The 15,596-nt window shown below is 43.7% G+C and overlaps 1 protein-coding gene, 2 long non-coding RNA genes and 3 other non-coding genes across 6 annotated transcripts; 1 reads left to right on the plus strand and 5 right to left on the minus strand.

The window, feature by feature from the left end:
- The first annotated feature begins 441 nt into the window (after nt 1–441).
- On the plus strand, nt 442–4,289 carry LOC123439548. The gene is made up of 3 exons (XR_006630109.1): nt 442–796; nt 4,052–4,106; nt 4,183–4,289. It is a non-coding gene; the product is annotated as an uncharacterized LOC123439548 (long non-coding RNA).
- A 1,048-nt stretch (nt 4,290–5,337) lies between these two features.
- LOC123441505 lies at nt 5,338–9,435 on the minus strand. The gene is made up of 12 exons (XM_045117913.1): nt 9,369–9,435; nt 9,040–9,050; nt 8,761–8,802; nt 8,603–8,665; nt 8,366–8,387; nt 8,187–8,281; nt 7,792–8,085; nt 6,975–7,058; nt 6,396–6,442; nt 6,170–6,213; nt 5,654–6,016; nt 5,338–5,545 (listed from the first exon to the last, which is right to left on the minus strand). Exons 1-11 carry the CDS (start codon nt 9,433–9,435, stop codon nt 5,907–5,909), a joined length of 879 nt encoding a protein of 292 aa, XP_044973848.1. The 3' UTR covers nt 5,338–5,545; nt 5,654–5,906.
- A 3,347-nt stretch (nt 9,436–12,782) lies between these two features.
- On the minus strand, nt 12,783–13,348 carry LOC123439549. The gene is made up of 3 exons (XR_006630110.1): nt 13,303–13,348; nt 13,082–13,163; nt 12,783–12,992 (listed from the first exon to the last, which is right to left on the minus strand). It is a non-coding gene; the product is annotated as an uncharacterized LOC123439549 (long non-coding RNA).
- A 64-nt stretch (nt 13,349–13,412) lies between these two features.
- Nucleotides 13,413–13,505, minus strand: LOC123445871. Its single transcript, XR_006631230.1, has one exon. It is a non-coding gene; the product is annotated as a small nucleolar RNA snoR31 (small nucleolar RNA).
- A 54-nt stretch (nt 13,506–13,559) lies between these two features.
- On the minus strand, nt 13,560–13,655 carry LOC123445907. The gene has a single exon (XR_006631260.1). It is a non-coding gene; the product is annotated as a small nucleolar RNA R30/Z108 (small nucleolar RNA).
- Nucleotides 13,656–13,781: 126 nt separating this feature from the next.
- On the minus strand, nt 13,782–13,884 carry LOC123445850. The gene has a single exon (XR_006631211.1). It is a non-coding gene; the product is annotated as a small nucleolar RNA Z107/R87 (small nucleolar RNA).
- Between the last annotated feature and the right edge of the window lie 1,712 nt (nt 13,885–15,596).

Here is a 15,596-nt window from a genome sequence, read left to right on the forward strand (position 1 = left end):
TGTTGCAAAATATCATATCTTGCTGGGTCGATTCGGATTGCGTTCTGAATGTTCCTCATATCCTCCCCGCCCCATCGATCATCGTCGACTGACACTCATTCCTCTTTCCATGATTATTGACTAAAAGTAAGAGAGGGGTGTGGTTAGGTTTAGATTCGAGCTCGAGGGATTTTGACAAGTGCTGTAGAAAAAATGCCCTTCTGAACTCTCAGCAGATTGAAGATTTGCTTGGCTTGGATTTCCTATCACTCAACACCATGTCAGAAGTCAACTTTGTTTCTTCTTCTTCCTTGTATGAATGGTAAAAAGTACTCTCTCTATCCAGAATTAAGTATTTTAGATTTATGGTCGTTGAAATGATTGTGTAGATAAACTCATTTTACCGACGGTTAATTTTAGATGGATATTGTGTCCTAAGAATACACTTTAAAATTTTCATTTAGCGGTGCGCCACCCTTCCCCCTACCCCCGCTTCGCCCCCCTCGGGCGAGACGGTGGCTACTAGGGTTTCGCTGCCCCATCACCCCTCCTACCCCCTTCCTTCCCTCATCGCCACCAAAGATGTTCACCGGGGAAGCCAACGTTGGCGTCGGGGAAGGTGGCGGCGGGGATCTCGACGCTCGTCCCTTCTCGAAGGCCTTTGGTACCTGTGAGCGGTGGCCCCTTCGGTGGGGGCGGCGTTCAATGGCATCAACGTCCGCAGGTGGCGTACAGGCCAGCGTGTTCGACCGTGAGGGCGGCGAGTCACTGGTGGAGTTCGATCGCTGCACGAAACCTATCTGCATCAGATCTAGAGGTATGACACCCCTCCCCTTGCTGCTCCTCTCGCTTTGTACGTGATGGCTTGGGAGTAGCTTGCGGGCTCCAACCTTGGTGAGCACTGGTGGAGAAGATTGGGACCGGGGTAATCCCGGCCGGCCCGATGGCGGCGACACCCAAGGGCGCCGCTTTCTTCCATGGGGGCGCTGCCGAAGTCCCAACTACCCACCCCAACCCACCGCCCTGGTGATAACCCAATATCTGCTTTGGATTTAGCGAAGGTGGCGCCTTGCGTATCATGACCTCTCTCGAGGCGTCGTCGGGGGTAAAGGGGCTCGGACGGGAGGATTTGGAGGCGCCGGCTTGAGGTTGCTTCCGTTTTGAGCTTGTATGGATGTGGTGTGGGTGGTAGGAACCGACGTCTCTTCTGGTTGGTGCTCTCCAGTGGTGTGGACTCCACTTGGCCCCGGCAGTGCGATGTCTCGATCCTGGCGGATGGGGATAGGGTTCCCCTTCCCGGCGTCAGTGGTGTGACGCAAACCGGAGACACCTGGGTCTACTCAACAGTGGTGCTCTACTTCCTTGCCCCTCGCATCTTTGCTCCGTTCCCTGCTGCCTCCTCTTCGGCATCCGGCTCCATGAAGCTTTCCTTCTCCAACTAGTTGGGCGTGGACCATGGCGGTGTTGCCGGCATGACATATACCAAATCGAGGTGGTCTCCCTATGCCCACCTTGCAATGTGAGGCTAGCTCTCGGGTGAGCTTCTCTGAGTCTCAACGGTACGACACCTACGAGCCATGTCGAGGGGGTAGGGTCCTTCTTCGATGATAGAGAAGGAAGTTGTTGTGTTCCCTCCTTCCCTAGGAGCTCCTCGAGCAATGTCCATCTTCGATGGTCGGCTACGACCTACTCTGTTGTTCCGTCCTTATTTTGTATGATCCTAGCTAGTGTGGAGTGCTTCGCCTCTAGCAAGCTGTTATCTTCATTTTCTTTTCTTCAATAGCTTGTGGAGGCTGTAGTTTGATTTAGATCGTCTATTGTGGCCGGTTGATAGCTTTGTTAGCTCAATGCCAAGATCTTCGCGAGCCTTTGTTCTAAAAAAAGAATACACTTCATCTTTTGCAGCATAACCGACAGAGCGCAATCATTCGGAAAATTCGAACTCGAGTAGTTTCAGTCTTCCTTTGCAGAAAGACACGTACAAAATGATGCTCCTAGCTAGCAAACATGAGCAGTGCAGCACCCCTCAAATGGTAGCCGACGCCTTCCCTTCGTTCCTCACACACTTCCATGCACGTACGTACAGCTCCACTGATTAAGCGAGGGCTTTAAGCCTCCATCCACGGTTGGTTGGTTTACCTTCGACTTCGAGAACCCGCCTCTTTTCCCGCGTAATGATCCACCGATTGCATGGCTTCCGTCTTTCCCTCCGACATGAAGATGCTCCGTACCCCTTGGCTAATCAAAGCCATGGATTCTCTTCTCGAGCTACCTTGCTTCTCCGATAAGGCGTCTGGTTCTGCTTGCCCTCTGAACTCAAGGGAGCTAGGTGAGCTGCTTACTGCCTGTCTTCTACTGTGACTGAATCTAGCTAGGGGGTGGAGTAGACTTTACAGATGGATTCCACCCTACCGCAACGCGCCATGAACAATCCGTCCAATCGTCCAATGCACGGGAAGAAGATCGAACTGGGAGTGACATGCCAAGTCACTTCAGGGTTGTGATTTTACAACCGAAAGCAACCCAGCAGTAATAACTGTATTATCTTCTGTTCTTTGCCACGGAATTCACGTATACTGGGGTGGTCTTGGCGGTAACTTTTTCTGGCTCAGCACTTTACAGATCCAAAGGAGCGCTGGTAAAAAAGAAAATCTCTGCACTGCACGCCAACAATTCGTCTCAACTCTGAACCCTGCGGCTCTGCAAAACTGCAGTTTTCCCTGAGTGACAGGCTGAGAGTGCGTCGCATTGACTTGAGTGACATGGAAGAGTAAATCTTTCTGAGGACACTGTAAGCTTTGCAGCGAAACGTTTCAGGTCTTACGTAGTGCGTACGTAGTACGCCCGTTGTTTTCTGGGTTCAGGGTTCAGACTGCACCCTTACTTACTGCATCTGCACGTCGCTTTTACCCTACCACCAAGCTGCTTGCTAGCCACCGACCACTGCTTGTTGCGTTGCCTCTTGGACCGGACCTGACCCCCAAATCCCAACGACTAGGGTCTGTTTGTTTACAGGGACTAGACTAAAAAAAGTCTCTTTTAGTCCCTGTGTAACCAAACTGAAGGGACATTTTTTTAAGGAACTAGAAAAAGACTCTACTTAAGGGATATTTTCTTTAGTCCCTGAGACTAAAACAAAGTCTAGTCTCTTGAAAACAAACACCCCCTAGGCTAGCTGATCGAGCTGCCAAAGGGCAAAGCCGCTCGTCTGTCCGAACTCTGAAGAGAAAAGATATATGCTACTAGCAGCACTGATCACGCAACTACGATGGTAACAACAAGAGACCAAATGGATGGAAAAGAATCAGTGATCCGCATGCATGAAACACAGGGCAGAGCCTAAGGGGATAAGGTTTGTGAGAGGGAGGGGGTAGAGCAGGTATCTATGCTCTATGCTTTAAAGGGTTCAAGGGAAGGTGCTCACAGACAGCAAAGACAAGGGAGAAAGGGAAAGGGGATCCCGGGAAAGAAGCATCTTGGAGCTAGGAGAGGGACGTGGGGAATCCGGCGCGGCGGCCACACACCCCATACGGTGGAGAGAGAGAGGGAGAGACAGAGGTCTGCTTTCAGGCGGGTCAAGTAAAGAAAGCGCGGGCGCGGCTGCTGCGATGCGAAAGGGGCTTCTCGGAGTAGCCTAGCGGGATCGAGGGACGGAGGGGAAGGGGGTTTGATCCAAATCTTGCGAAAAGCGATACTGGCAATTGTGAGGGGAGGCTAGCTAGCTAGCTCCGCGCGCGAGGTGTAGTGCAGATGATGATGCTGCCTGCTCAGTGGTCCCTTTTGCTTGTGTCCTTTTGCCCTCGTTAGGCCCTGTTCGGAACCTCTATAAATTACTCACTCTGTCTCAAAATAACTGTCTCAACTTTGTAATAGCTCTAGTACAAATTTGTACTAAGCTTAAGACACTTATTTTGGGACGGAGGGAGTATAATAATAATCTGTATTATGAAGATAGATTATATAATCTGATTTATAAAAATAATCAAGATGGGCAATGTTTGGAGGCCAGATTATATAAATTGTAATCCAGCTTTTATATTGTACAATGACATGTTTGTCCTCTGTTTTTTAGCTGCAAAGGTAATAATTTAGATGGGCATGTTTGAAGGACGGTGGCGTGGCAGTAGGTAATTATCTCCAAGTTTCCAAGGATAATGGGTCATTAGTAATCCATAATCTGATTTTAGATGGGGTACAGTGCAGATGATGATGATGCCTGCTCAGCGGTGGCATGCATGCAGACGCAGTGCGGCCCATGGGAAATTTCATGCATGGGCATGCCAACGCCGACGTGCAGATGCTTGGAAACATATATGCTTCTTTTTGCTTGTGTCCCTTTTGCCCTCACTAGTAAGCTTGCACATGCAACGCACGTCAAATGTTGTCCCAATAAGAATAGATGTAGTCAGATGACAGTCATGTGCATATATTTTTTGTGGTTAGTCGATTTGGTTTAGGCCATTTGAGGACAAATGTATGACATGATCATCTTCCTAAACCTCGAGCCTCTCCTCTTCCTTTGATCCGCCGTGTCGTTGCGGTCCTCGTTGTCTACTTTCGCCGTCACGACTGGCGGTGTTTCCTCGCAGCCTCGCCACACCGTCCTCCTTCCCAACCATGGTTCACTATCATACTCCCCCGACCATCCCTCTAACCCGGATCAAGATTTTCTCCGGCAAAGTTGCACCACCATCGTGCTGCCCCCTCCCCCAATTTTTTTTTTATCAACGATAGATAATGTGGTAGCCCTCTAGTGAGCCCCTCCCATCCCTCTGGCATCCCTCCAGCGAACTTAAAAATTGACTAACCCAAATTTGAACCACTCGTATGAAAATGAAGAGAAAAGTCTATTTTTAGTCCTCAATTTCAAATACGGACAACTTGCACCTTGCAGTAAGCTGAAGTGGAATCCATGGTGACTCAGCGTGGTTTTGATCGGGTCATGTCCATGTGGCAATGTTTTCCTTTTTATTGCAATCTATCGTTTGTTTGGACATCTTGTCAAACATATGGAGTGCAATGCCTGCAAAAGGCGTTTTCTGGCATCCCTAGTGTGATCGCTACATCATGCCACAACCAAGCAATATCGTTGTCCCAAGAGCCACGTGCCACTGCCATTGCATATTTGTCATCCCGGATGAACTAACTTTGTTCAAAACATAATTTAAAATGTGAGTATGTATTGTGACCAGGGAAAGATTTTGTTTGATGACATGTAGAACTATTAATACAACTTGGATGGAAAATGAGATGGTTGTAGTGCGATGGCTTCAAGTAGAGCTAGAAATGCATGCGCCCACTTAGTGTCTTGAGTATAATAGAACTATAGATACAAACTGGGCAGATATATGAGACATGTGCTTGGTAACTGCACTTAAAAAACTTCCCAATATATAAAAGACGGATACATAAATGCATGTGCCAACCTCTTCAAATGTTGGAAACAATCATTATAGTCAAGTACCAGACATGATTTACTCTTGCAGAAAAAAGAACGTTGGGACAATCAGCAGCCTTCCACGCCATGCAAAAAGGATTTAGCCACGCCGATCTCCCCTACTTCAACCTGCGAACCGCAGCAAGAAGCCATCATTCTGGAGCATGAACCCTTGGTTGTCGCCAATGAACTTGCAACAATAAATTTTGGTAGAGTTTCAGACAAAAAAGAACTAACTCTAGATATATTATGCTCATCTCATCTTTAAACAGGGAATGTTTCCATGATCCTTACGGAGATGCAGCTGCATGATGATTCTCCATCTCTGACATGTTAAAACCATCCATGGGGAGGCAATGAAATCAGTAGAACTATATCATTCACAATGGTGGAATGTAAGCAAATAGTGGGAGATTGATGGTTGCTCACAGGAAAGGACGTCCATGTCCTCGTCGAGTCTCTTGGTGTTGAGGGATGTTCCGCTTGCGACCTAGCTAGGGAGTCTTTCACGTGGGGATGAGTTGTTAGTGCAATCCATGGTGTGTAGAGTGGCGGGGAGCAATAAGTTGTCCTTTACTTCAATATCCTGCAAATTGTGTCCTACAAAAATCTTAACCAAACAATATAAGGATATAAGACTATATACCAACATTAGCAGTATTGTAAATTAGTTTAAAGTCATGGGGCATTATAATGACTGAATCAATCACTTAGAACTTGTGGACATCAAGATATCAAGTTGACGTTACCTACCGTTGTACAACTTGATTGGGGCCACACCAACATGGGCCTTGGCCCTAGTAACGAAACAAGTATGACTGTTCGGCATTTTTATACTTACAAAAAATATACTCCCTCCGTCCCATAATATAAGAGCATTTTTGACACTACGCTAGTGTCAAAAACGCTTTTATATTATGGGACGGAGGGAGTACATCCATTCTTTAGTAATATAAAACAAGCTCATGAGTCTACATACATGTTTGAAGCTATCCACACCATACTCAAGCTTGTAGATGGTACCTTCTATTACACAAAAAATAGTTATCATCAAAAGTATAAAACTCTTTTGCACCCACTCAGTTTGGTCTTTGTAGAAAAGGAAAATTGTCAAACTGAACTTTTTAGTTATAACTTAGTAGACACACCCTGATTTTCCTTGGTAGAATATATCGAGTATCACACTTGGTTAGACTGAATACCAAGAGTCTGGAACATGGATCTGGGGTTACCAAGTGAGTACAACATTATAAAGTTCAGAACTGAAATATGGTGCTTCGAATTTACTAATTTAGAGAAGAAGCAGATAAAAGATACTATTTGCCATTGAGCTACTGTGTTGCTGCTGGCTATGATATTTTCCATTGTTTTGTGAAGGCATGAAAGTTGTTGGTTAGACAAAAAACTGTTGAAACTCATATTTTCGCTTCCACATATGCTTATAAGGAGAAACATTATTCTTCAGTGGAGCTGTGTTGAGCAAATATGAAAGAAACCTGTTATGCTAGGGGTACGAATCCCAAAGAATGAGAACTTGCTAATTTAGTGTATACCGTACACAATAATTTCGGCCATCCACTAAACAATCTTGTCCCGTCTTTGTGTAACTTCCAAAAACTGTGATACACTGCACCATTTTCACCTGAATAGGTCAAAAATCAACTTGTTCATTTGTCCATTCATCTAGCTTCACTCAGACCACCTCAAATAAACAGGGTTATACTCAAACACCAGAAACGGATAGTTGAACCACCAAACATTATATCTGCACTCGCCAACTGACATTATGCTCCCTTATGATATTTATTTCGTGAAAAAAATGTATATTAAGAATATTATAAAAAGCAATTTTATCTCGATGGGAAGCGAAATAATATTAGGAATGTCAATCATATATGTGCATGGCATCTTCCTTAAAAAGCCTATGATCTAATTTTGTTTGTCAAAGACGCTTCCTTCTGAATTTATTCACTTATCTGCTAATATACGAGTGGGGCTCCATGCAAGTGTTTCTCAAGTTACAAAAAATTGTACAACCTATAAAAGTATTTTTGTAACTTGAAACATATGCTGTTTTACTATCTAATGTCTGACAGCCTTCCATGTGTTGATCTGCAGACTGGGACAATAGAAATAGCTAGGAAGATCAAAATATCAAAGTATCCGTACAAGTTCTAAAGTAAACCTCATGCTTGCACTTGCCTAGTTTCAGAAATGGGCTAGCAAATAAAAGCTTAACTATATAACTGAAAGGTCTAATCCATTTTTAGTCAACATCTCCTAGGGCTGAATTTGAAATCACTCCAAATAAGAAGAAATTAAACAAAAAATGGAAGGACACTCATGACGAATAGATAGCAATACATAGATATTACCTTGGAAATGTGCACCCCCGGGCTTCTATGAACTCTAAACACTTGATACAAATGAACGCACCAAAGGTTAATGATGTGCAAAGACCACATCACAACATTTGAAGATTGAGAATAATATGAAACACATACCATGTTGGTCACAAGTTTCATGAGATAATAAGAAATACACATAGTGTTGTAACTTAACTCTGCCGTCGTCGACTGGCAAGGCTGAGAAGTAGCTCCCATGCCCCCGCACCTTCCCGACATCATGGAAACCACGTCGACGATGGCGGCAGACGATGGTTCTAAAACCTGTACCATGGATATTCAGGATGTCATAAGCTGGAAGGATCAAAACATAAATATAAGTATTGGGCCCTGAAAATATGTGGTGCTACACCGAAATCACTTACCTTGATCTCTGGACTAATTTCAGAGTAGTGGAGCGCAATGTAATTCCACAACCAGGTGGATGTACCACACCGCTCCCATCCTCTGCCCGAAGGCTCTTCAAATCAAGATTGGATCTCGTCACCAAATCACCGTGGTCTCCGACGAGATTGAGAAAACAGAGTAGCACCCATTGTCTTACTTGCAGAAATATCATCAAATACCTAGCATACAACCACCCGTGCATTTTAACTCTCCTGGTGGGGAGGAAGTAGGACTTTGACGGGGATGTTTCATGTGCGCCATGCTTGGAGTAGAGGAGCAATCACAGGGGTGTGAAAGGTGCCTCTTCTCAAACCACAGAGAGTAGATCAAACAACTGCAGTCTAGCATTTAAGTATACATAATCTAAAATGTAATCGATCTTTCATCTACTCACCACAATGTTGGGGTGTGAAAGGTTCTTGAGGAGCTTCACTTCCTCAAGTTCTCTTATATACGCCTAATCCTAGAAACAAAATCCACAAATCACCTCACATGAAGAAAAACCTCAACGACTAAACTGGCAACCAAAATGGTTGGAGAAGTGCTACTCACTTGGCCTTTCGCCCAGGTCGCGTTGGTGCTCCCGATCAGAACCTGAAACCAAAAATCAAACAAGGGAGAGAAGTTAGTCCGACAAATGACCCCAGGTATCCACACAGCACAAACCAGATCACCAAATCGCAAAAATCCCGGCATCTGTTTTACTGTGAGGAGCTCGCCAGTGTCCAGGTTCATCCCGAAGTAGACCTGCCCCAATCCCGGAACGCGCCGGAGCCGATCTTGTCGGTGATCGATTCGCCTAACGTACTTTTATGTATGTATCTAAATTACCTCGGGGGCCTCTGCGCCATCAGCAGTTGCCAGTTACAGCTTTAGGATATGTATATAAGTTTTTTAGTCTGAACATTACTGTACTCTACTATACTTGACGATGAACTAACAATACTTAACACTGGACAGACAACAAGAACACCTCAAATCAAATACGAATATGACACGAAGAAGACAACAAGAACGGACGGAGAAAGGAGGGAGAAAAGAAATGATATCCTGCACATCTCTCAATTAGTACGTACTTACTCCTGCAAATCAAATCATGCGGCGACAAGTAGCTCACTAATCGAGGGCACACAACAGAGCAAAGAACATAGGTGTCTCACCGTCGGTGAGGACGACGGCGGTGCGCGCCGCCGCGAAGACCAGCAGGAGCAGCATGGCACAACGCATCGTGTCGTCCTTCTTCGTCTCTCCCTCTCTCTCTCTCTCTCTCCTTTAATTTGCCGCTTGGAGCTCCAACTCACTGACCATCAGGTTTGGATGAGATGAACGGAGTAGCACGGCCACACTTTTATAGGCCAGCTCGTCTAAGCGGCCTCTACCCACGTCCCCGTCGGTGGGCATGGGCATCGGCGGCAGCAGGCCGCGCGGCGGCGAGGGGCTCTTCTCGAGATGAGCCCAAGCAGCCCCACCCCCCTCGACTTGTGGAGGCAGGAGATGACCCTCCACAAGAGGTGATGCGGACGCTGATCCCGCCAAAGGGCCCGACGGAGTGCTCCGGGGCGGCGCCGCTGGTGCCGAAGTTGATGAATCGCCGCACGGAGTCGAATAAATCATGGAGTGCGACCCCGCTGCCGCTCGAGGGAGGAAATGGACCCTACCAGCGCCGATGCAGGCCAAGCCTGTTGCGTCCCGCGTTGCCGCCGCCGCCGCCGCCGCCGCCGCAGGTCTGGTTTGCCATGTGTGTAGCAGACGTCTGAATCGGATGTGGGATAGGAGGGGAGGGGCGGTTGAGGGGAGGGGCGGGGCGTGAGGGGCATCGGAAGTTGAGAACGTGGAGAGAGGAGGGATTAGTAGTGTTTCGTTAGCGATTGACGAAGCCAGTTTTGTTAACGACGTATTTAAGCACTTGATGATGTAATTAGACGGTGCAGATCTTAAATTGGATCTGCCCTTTTTATTAGTAGAGATTAGACCCTGTTTGGAACGACCCAAATTATATAATCCAGTTTTTATAATCTATTATGTCTATAAACATAACAGCTTATGGTATAGATTATAAAAACTAGATGGATAGATTATTAAAAACTCATAATCTACTCTATACCAGCTAAAATCAGATTATGGATTGTTAATGACGCATTACCCTTATAAAGTTGAAGATAATTACATTCCTACCATCGCCATCCTTCTCTTTTTTCAAAAAAAAAAACAGAGGACAGACAGGTCATTATGCAATGTAAAACATTTATTACAGTTTATATAATCTGGCCTCCAAACATGTCCATTTAAATTATTTTTATAAACCAGATTATATAATCTATCTTCATAATCCAGATTATCATAATCTATTATGGTTTCAAACAGAGTCTTAGTCTACTTGGTTTTTATCTTGGTCGTGTGACGTTTTCGTTAGCAGAATGGGTTTACTTGCAGGAAACCATCTTATTGAGTGGTGTGTGATTTTCCTGACATGTGCGCAACGTGTCAGCTGGTTTGCTTGGCTTGGTGTTTATATGAAAAAAATTATATATAACTTTTAGAGAGAAAAAAACATTTTTTTCAAGAACCCAAGTTTTTTCCCTATGGACGTTCTTGGCAATTTCTAAGACGTGTCCTCCTGATTTTTTTTTTCAATAACACATAAATAATTGAAATCTTTCATAATTTCACTATATCCGAAAATTGCTTTTCGAGGCCGAGCTGCATTAAGGCCTCCATTTGCCAAATTCATATTTCTACATTTTAAAAAAATATAGATATACAAGGAGGCACGATATACATTGATGCAAATTTTCAGGACAAACTAGGTTGGAATGAGAGTTGTGCAAAAAAAGGGGAGCTTTCCAGCACATGATACTATTCGTCCTCAAAGTCCATGAACTTGTGTTTCGTACATGTCGCATATCAACATATTTCATCCTGGATTTTTACACCTTATACATTTGCATACTTTTTCAGATTTTTTTAAAAACCTAAAAGTTTGATATTTTAATTTTTATAAATTTTTAAGGCTCCATGAAACCCGGTCACCAAAACGCCCCACTCCACTACATCTATATGTAACTAAACGTCATTTGCGAATCCTTTGAATCAAAGAACAGCTGACCTTTTTAAAGAACAACTACTACTTCAACTTTTTTAGGGTGCTACTACTTCAATTGTTGGACATATATCACATAGGCTTTCTTTTGACGATACTAGTAAGCTTGCACGTGCAATGCACGTTTCGATTCAGACGATAAGTACATTATTTTGTAAAATATTTTTTAAAGGACTAACTTAGTTATTTGAACTGTACTTTGACCATTTACCCAAAATTCATTAGCTGTCATAAACATCTCATCACTTCTCCTCATTCTCCCGTCGGCAACCTTCTTCATCCGTGCTCTCAACTGGTGTTGGTTCGACATCTCCACACAAAGCTTACCGTATGCATGTGCATCTCGCCGCCGCGCGTGATGGGCATGTAATCGCTTTGGACCCCTAGATGGCCATAACAAGCTCCTCTATTAGAATGCATAATTGGCCTTGGAGCAAGGGAGGTGTAAACACGGAGAAAAATAAACATACCATATTTGTGAACCGGAGGACCAAAAACATTGCTACCAATTATGCATGTGGAAGCCACACCATGCTTTACACAGACATGAAATAAAAAAGATGAACTTTGCACAAAGCATGAATACAAGTATCGATACACGGCATATATGTAGTTTCACATGATTTCGGCTATGCCAATTAGAGGTACCAAAAGATTCTATAAGAGTGACAAACTTGTGATCAACATAAAAGGTGAGGCAACATGAAAAAAATAAGATGATCAAAATTCATAACACGTAGGGACTTTTATCTCATGAAATGGATCTACAATGAAGATAGTATCCCATAATTTTATGTCATTCGAAGAGGAATTCTAAAAGAGAACAGTGCAAATAATATTGGATCCAGGTCATTGCAGATGGTGTTTGAAATCAGCAATATTTACTTTGATATATTAATATTAAGAATAAATACTTCCTAAAAGTACCTCATATAAAAATTAGACATTCTGCTGATATCTCGGTTACATCATCTTACACCCAGCTGAAATCTACTGATACATGTTAAATGGTTCAGCACTTAACATACAATTCTAATATATGTTGTACCGGATAGGAAATTAGTTAATTAAATGAGTCTTCTGGCTAAATGCAAAATGTGTATTCAACATTCACATAGCAGAGTGCATGATAGCCTGCAACAAAACCCGAAAGCGCCATACGGTGGTGTCTTTGCCAGCTTGACTTTTCTGGAACTACATCAAAATTTGAAAGAGGCAAAGAGTAGAAGATTTAGTACTATAATGAAAACACAGGGCGACTGATATTATAGGCATGTTCTGATCATAAAAGTGATCCTGATTCTAGTAAGCATGACCGGAAAACAAATCACCATATAAGGAGCATCACTGCACATCAACAATGTATGCTTGATGCATAGTTTGTCGGAAGTGAGGAAAAGTATCAGAAAGAGCTAAGAGAGCTAAGAGAGAATCTCGAGCAGATCCAAAAAATAAGAAAGGAAAATGAGACTATTGTGTCTCATTGCTACCATGTAGCAGCTCGGTGCTTGCTCCGAGTCCGATGGGGTACAATTCTTCTGGAAACCATACTGCCCTTTATTATCTTTCCAGACTCCCGATGACCGTTGTTGTCATCCTCCTGATGTTTCCGCACGGCCAGACCCTTGTTCTTGATTGTTATTGAATCCTTTGTCATAGAATGCCTCATATCCCTCATCACATCCTGATATTACATATATACATCTAAATAATTAGGGAGATGTAGTTTCAAGCAACGCAAGAAGGAAGATAGCTCAAGTTCAAGTGCTTTACATTCGGTGGAGACAACGACAATGAGGAGGAACACTGCAAGATGTTGCTGATGCTCTTGATCTCTTCCCTGTGATCACAATCGCTACCCACCAAAATCAGAGTTATTCTGTAATACTTTCTGAAAAGCTAAATTTAATTCAAAAATCATTATGAAGAGAGGTTAGTAAATAAAAATAGAAGTCACGAATAAATTACTAAAGTGAAAAAAGATTAGTTTTTACCTCATAACTGATATTGTGGCATACTATCTTCCAATATTTATGGTATCATCCGCATACTGAAGGTGTCCTGAGATTGTTTCAATGTTTAGAAAAATTAACACTGAACTCGGATGGATTCAGTTGCAAAGATGACATCATATGGGCGGCTCAAGCTGCCCTCGGATCAAGTGTTGGATTATGCATCAATACTTCCTCACGATCCAAACATACCTTGTAGAAGTAAGAAGAAGCAACAAAGATTGTACGAAGATACATAGTTGCTGAGTGGTGGCAATATTTATTTGGTTCGATTCTGCCAGCAATATCATCAATGCTTTTAGAAGAGGGAGCTTGTTATCCTCATCGCAACTACGTCCTCCACTACAAACAAAACATTAAGCACTCCAATACAAATAAAACATTAAGCACGAAAAGAAGCATGGAAATGAAGGACCCAGAGACAAGAACAATGAACGTCAGTATTAAAACCTCAAGTGTCACATGGCCCAGTTCAGCAGGATAATCGGCATACAAATGAACTCCTGAGAGAAAACCTGTGATTTTGTCTGTTGTGCTTGAATTTTGCAAATCGTCACTGCCATCAGCCAAGAAAAATAAGTAGAAAAGAAAATCGAACCAACTGAGAGAAAATCTTTTCTGCGTTGCATCTTGATTTATCTTGCAGGTTCATCAGCACTTGAAAGAGCAGCCACAACAAATTCAGAGTTCGGAGTACAGATTAACTGAAATCTGAAACCTGAAATTTTAATTGAATTTTACCTTCTTCTACAGGCAGAGGCGGATGCCTCGGGGGGTTGGTGACGGGGATGGGAGGGCGTCGGCGTTGCCCACCAGCAGCAGCGGTGAAAGCAGAGGTGCCCACCACCAGCAGCAGCACCCGACGGCCCTGCAGAGGAGCTCCGGACGGAGGAGCGGCAACTTGAAGAGGAGCAACAACAACCTATACCATGGATATTCAGGATGTCATAAGGGTACTATACTCTAACCCAGATCCATTTCAAAGAAACTGCACTATTTGGGATGTTACCTTTTGATTCTGGGATGGTGTTCGGATCAGTTTTAGCATTTAGAATCAACCAGAGCACGATAAAAAAAGGGGAATCGACCATAAGAGTGGTAGACAATCTTATTGCCAGGTGTTTATATTTTATAACAATGGACTGACATATTTCCGGATAATTGACAAACATTATTCTTAATGTCTTGATTCTTGTTCCTCCAGATAATTGAGCAGAGCGGGATTCTGGACACTGGCAGCAACATGATGATGCCACAACTTCCCTTCCAGCGAACCATGGAGAGTGACTACTACTTCTAGCCTAAACAACCAACCTATCAAGCTATCTCGTGCAAGCGTTGGTCAAGTGAGTCCTTCTACAAAACAAATTACCCAAATCTTACAGAAATAGCGACAGTTTGACAAGGCTACCCTTTATGAAACCCCCATAACCTTATGTGTGCCACTTCATGTTGTAAAAAGGAAAAAAGAAGATCAGCATCTGCCAACGTACATGCTTTTTCATATGTAAATTCATCATCTTTCAGATTGGACAGTTCGCAGATTGCATGATGTTGCTGCAGTTTCCCCTCCAGCAACCATGGACAGAAAGTATTCCACCGAAGATCGAACACGCAAACTCGCTTACTGATACAGTTTGCAGCTAGCTAACAAAGTGTTTCAAAAGACAAGGAAGTAAGAGGTCCACATTTGGCACATGCCATGTTCATCCCGATTCCTGGAAGGTAGCTGCGCCAGGGCATCTCGGCGGGATGTCTTACCCTCCCTCGAGTCCGAGCTCGGGTCATGTTGAACAGCAACTACTCTTCTGCTTCTCCTGCTGCTGATGAATTGGCTGGCCTCTCATCTGGACCAGATTGGATGGCTTCCTCTCCAGGACTCCTTGGCTGCCAGCTTTGCTGTAGATCATCATACACAAGTTTCATCAGCATAAGCATTTTGAAAACAAAAAAACAAAGACTGAATATAATAAATGTGAAAGCTCATTTGCTCGTCTACCTCTTCTTGATTGCTGCAGACATTGCCAAAAAAGCCTCTTCGACATTGATGGACTCTTTAGCACTTGTTTCTAGGAAAGGAATACCTATCTCATCAGCATAGGCCTGCAATGGTTTGCGTTGCCCATTTTAGCTTGACAAAAATATGCAGTAAAACAACATCAAGATTTACAAACGAGGAATTGATTCATTTTCCACAGGAACTTTGACAAATTTGAAATTCCCATGCTACAAACATTCAGACAGAGCCTAGTTTTGTAGCCCGTATCTCAAATGTA

Source organism: Hordeum vulgare, chromosome 3H (genome assembly GCF_904849725.1).
Source record: "Hordeum vulgare subsp. vulgare chromosome 3H, MorexV3_pseudomolecules_assembly, whole genome shotgun sequence".
Lineage (NCBI taxonomy): Eukaryota > Viridiplantae > Streptophyta > Magnoliopsida > Poales > Poaceae > Hordeum > Hordeum vulgare.

What these genes read in the sequence shown, in the direction of transcription:
- LOC123441505 (XM_045117913.1), bottom strand. Translation starts at nt 9,435, where the DNA reads ATGCGTTGTGCCATGCTGCTCCTGCTGGTCTTCGCGGCGGCGCGCACC. An exon ending in TTTCACACCCCAACATTGTG is followed by an intron (nt 8,388 to 8,602) that starts GTGAGTAGATGA and finishes GTTGTATGCTAG; the next exon opens with GTATTTGATGATATTTCTGC. An exon ending in AAATTAGTCCAGAGATCAAG is followed by an intron (nt 8,086 to 8,186) that starts GTAAGTGATTTC and finishes TCCATGGTACAG; the next exon opens with GTTTTAGAACCATCGTCTGC.